General features: G+C 45.9%; 1 protein-coding gene across 1 annotated transcript; it reads left to right on the top strand.

The window, feature by feature from the left end:
- Positions 1 to 2,882, top strand: PFDN4 (prefoldin subunit 4). Its single transcript, XM_005444917.4, has 4 exons — positions 1 to 213; positions 1,207 to 1,314; positions 2,019 to 2,162; positions 2,486 to 2,882. The coding sequence occupies exons 1-4, from the start codon at positions 190 to 192 to the stop codon at positions 2,615 to 2,617; spliced, it is 408 nt and encodes a 135-aa protein (XP_005444974.1). The 5' UTR covers positions 1 to 189; the 3' UTR covers positions 2,618 to 2,882.
- Positions 2,883 to 3,532: the final 650 nt, after the last annotated feature.

Genomic DNA, 3,532 nt, shown 5'->3' on the forward strand with positions numbered 1-3,532 from the left:
GTTTGAAGATTATTGTGTGTCCTGTGGTCTCTCCGCGCAGCTCTCCCGACTAGGGGTAGATTGGGAAGGGGGAGAAGCCCCGAGCCGCTCAGGGCTGGCGCCGCTGGGCGTTTTCTTTCGTCTTGCCTCGTTCCTCCGTGCCCCCAGCTCCTCCTCTGTGGGGAGGGTGAGTAGTTCAGTCCTACCAACATGGCCGCCACCATGAAGAAAGCGGTGAGTGTGGGCGGAGGGTACCGGGCGTTGAGTCCCTTCCCGGCCGTTCTCTCCCGCCGCGGGCTCCCGCTGAGGGGGGCTCAGCTCCTTCCGGGGCGGCCGGCCGGGCCCTTCGGCCGTCGGGTGCCGTCGTCTCTCGGTGCTGGGGCGGCGCGGCCATGTCGCCTCAGCGCCGTCTCCCACCCCTCGCTCCGGCACCCCCGAGGCACCTCCCTGGCCGCCCGCCCCCCGTTGGCGCAGCCCCGGGGCGGCAGCCCTGCGCGGGCCGGCGGGGGGTCTCCTTCCCTAGGCCGCTGCCGGGCCGGGCCCGGCCCTGCCGACAATACCCCGGTCCCCTGTCGGTGCATTAAGGCCCGGGCGCTGTTATCCCGGCTCTACCGGAGCTGCTTACCGCGCCACCGAGCGTGCGAGCGCGGCGCTGGTGGCACCGGCGGTCGCGGAGGCCGTGCCGGTGCAGGGTGCGGTGCAGGGTGCTGTGCACCGGCAGAGGGGCGTCCTGGCGGCACAGGCCGCCTGTCACGGGGGGCACCCGGCCCTCCCGTAGCCCCGCCGCCGCCCCCGGAGGTCTGGCGGGCTCTGTCGGCTTCGGATCTCTTACAGGGATCTCTTACGCACGTGACAGCTAATCAATTACCGTTAATTGATGGTGCTGACAGGTCACATCGACGTGGTACACGGTACCCTGCGCTGATCTTGGAGCAGAGGTGTCCGGTGCAAGGTTCAGCTGTCAGTGCTGCCAAGGAGACGACCTTTGGCATTAGGATGCCATGGGCAGCTGATGCATTAGGTGGGTGTTACTAGCACCTCTGCCCAGCTATTTTATTTATTTATTACTGATGCCCTTGAGGAGGCGCCTTAAGGAATCAAGTGTATAAGCAGGATGTAGTGGCTATAAGACTTTTTCAGAAGCTTTGAAGGAGTAACCTTGGAGTGAGCTTCAAGTTTCGGTAGTGTAAGAAATGAAGTCTTCATTTTGACCTCTCCTCCTTGCAGGCTGCAGAAGATGTCAATGTTACTTTTGAAGACCAACAGAAAATTAACAAGTTTGCAAGAAATACTAGTAGGATCACAGAGCTGAAAGAGGAAATAGAAGTGAAAAAGGTATATTTGCTTCAAATAGCACTTATTCTTCATTACCCTGAATTAATTTTCAGCTGTAACGCAGAAAATGGGGGTTGTGGATTACTGTAAGTAATGCTTTGCTTCTAATACGGGATTTCTGATGCTTTGGAAATAGCCAGAGAACATGAAAGTGGAAAAAGTCATGAGAAATAAAGGCCAGTGGTATATTTCTGTGTGCAGTTCTTAGAACTACTTAGTTGTCATATATGAAACATTATCTACATATGTAGTGGCTGTTGATGTTCCCTTGATGGCTTAAGGTGCCGGGTGTTTGAGCAGTCCTACTTTAGCAATAAAGTAATTGATATTTGCCATCTTTACTACTTTTTTCTGTTCTCTAGCTAAATTAAAAAATTCCTGTGTAAGAGCGTATCAGGTACTAGTGAAATTTAAATCTGCTGTATTTCTCTCGCCATGGCAGTTAATTATCCTGTTAATGACAGATAATGAGCGTAGATTAGAAATTTCTACTGGTACAGCTCCATTGAATTTAATACTTATGCTAAATTACAGCTCTGGAACTGTTCTGTTAAACGTATTGATATCATGCTGGAGAGTAGGATTTTTGCCCAAAATGTGGACTCACTGAGTCCGTTATTCAGCTGATAGCATGACAATGTATCCATTGAAATAATTTACCTAATACAAAGCGATCACTGACCGCCTTATGTCTTGATAAATAGAAACAACTTCAGAATTTGGAAGATGCTTGTGATGACATCATGATGCTTGATGATGGTGATTCACTTCTGATACCCTACCAAATTGGAGATGTCTTCATTAGTCATTCCCAAGAAGAGACGCAAGAGATGCTGGAGGAGGCAAAGGTTGGTTGGGGCAAAAGGGAGGTCCTTTACTGTACTGGCCGCTGTAGTGCAGTGAGCATTGGAACGGGATAACCTGTTCATCTTTTGAACCTTTAACTTTCTAAAGTTCCGTTTGATTTAGGATTTGAGGAGGGGAATGTGCATGCACAGTCATAACTGTGATGGCAGTATACAAAGTCATGCTAGCCTTTGTTTTGCCCTGTAATAAGTCTTACAGCCTGACTTAGCACAAAGCTGGCAACGGGGTACCTCTGTATATGTTACTGACAAACATGACTCTGCTTGTTTTACGTAACTGGTTGATTTTTTTTTTTTCTTTTCAGAAAAGTTTACAAGAAGAAATTGAAGTATTAGAATCCCGAGTGGAATCAATTCAGAGGGTGTTATCTGACCTGAAAGTTCAGCTCTATGCCAAGTTTGGAAATAACATAAATCTTGAGGCTGAGGACAGTTAAAGGTGTTCTAAATATACCATACAACTTTTCCTTGTTTTATTAAATATTTTGATAATATCCTTCCAATTACGTTTTTTAAAAATCCACCACTTTATTTTCTTTTGTTTTTCACTTTCCTGTCTTGGGATCCATCTATTTAATGAGAGCTTTCTTATTTTGGTTATTGCAGTTATTTATTTGTTCAGGAAAGAATTAGCTTCATACTGTTGGTAAAGCATCAAGATTGGAATATTTGCGTTGTTTAATAAAGTAATGGTCAGGCACATGTTGTAGTTTCCTTGGTCTTGATTTCCACTGATGAAAATGCTTAAGTATAGAAACAATAGAAATGAGGAATTTTTGATTTGCACTGTAATGGCTGTTTGATAAAAGCTTCTCTGTAATATATAGGGCATTATTTAGCTGGTTTTAGCAGCCTTCCTGGAAATACTAAATCTATCCTTTGTCTTTCAGTCTTAGCTCAGATAGCATAAACACTGTTAGCTCAGTGCACAACGTGGCAACAAGTTGACAGGGGAGAAAGGAGGGCTCGCACTGGTATTGAGGAAAAGCTTTTGGAGTTACAGTCATGTTCAGTGATTTACTACTTTGTATTTGGGAATCACAAAAGATGCTGTAAGTCAGAACGGTGAGTCTTAACTTCTTCTAATTTTCCTGAACAGTCATTTTCTAAATCCACATCTATATACCAAATTAATGCCATAATTGTTCATTGATGATATTGCTATGTCAGTGTAAATCCCTGAAACTATGCCTCTGTTGCTGTGTGGAGTTGAATGTAATCTTAAAATGTCTTAATTTGCTGACTACTTAATCCTTAAAAAAATATGTACTGTCTCCTTGTAATTCTGCTTTTGGATTTTTGCCTGCTTTGATTAATGTATTGTTCCATGGAAATACCTGCTCATTATGACT

This window comes from Falco cherrug, chromosome 10, assembly GCF_023634085.1.
Source record: "Falco cherrug isolate bFalChe1 chromosome 10, bFalChe1.pri, whole genome shotgun sequence".
In the NCBI taxonomy this organism is placed as follows: Eukaryota; Metazoa; Chordata; class Aves; order Falconiformes; family Falconidae; genus Falco; species Falco cherrug.

Bases quoted from the DNA above. Each gene is read 5' to 3' on its own strand.
- PFDN4 (XM_005444917.4), top strand. From the start codon at position 190: ATGGCCGCCACCATGAAGAAAGCG. The intron at 1,315-2,018 runs GTATATTTGCTT...CTTGATAAATAG, and splicing joins AGGAAATAGAAGTGAAAAAG to AAACAACTTCAGAATTTGGA. The intron at 2,163-2,485 runs GTTGGTTGGGGC...TTTTCTTTTCAG, and splicing joins AGATGCTGGAGGAGGCAAAG to AAAAGTTTACAAGAAGAAAT.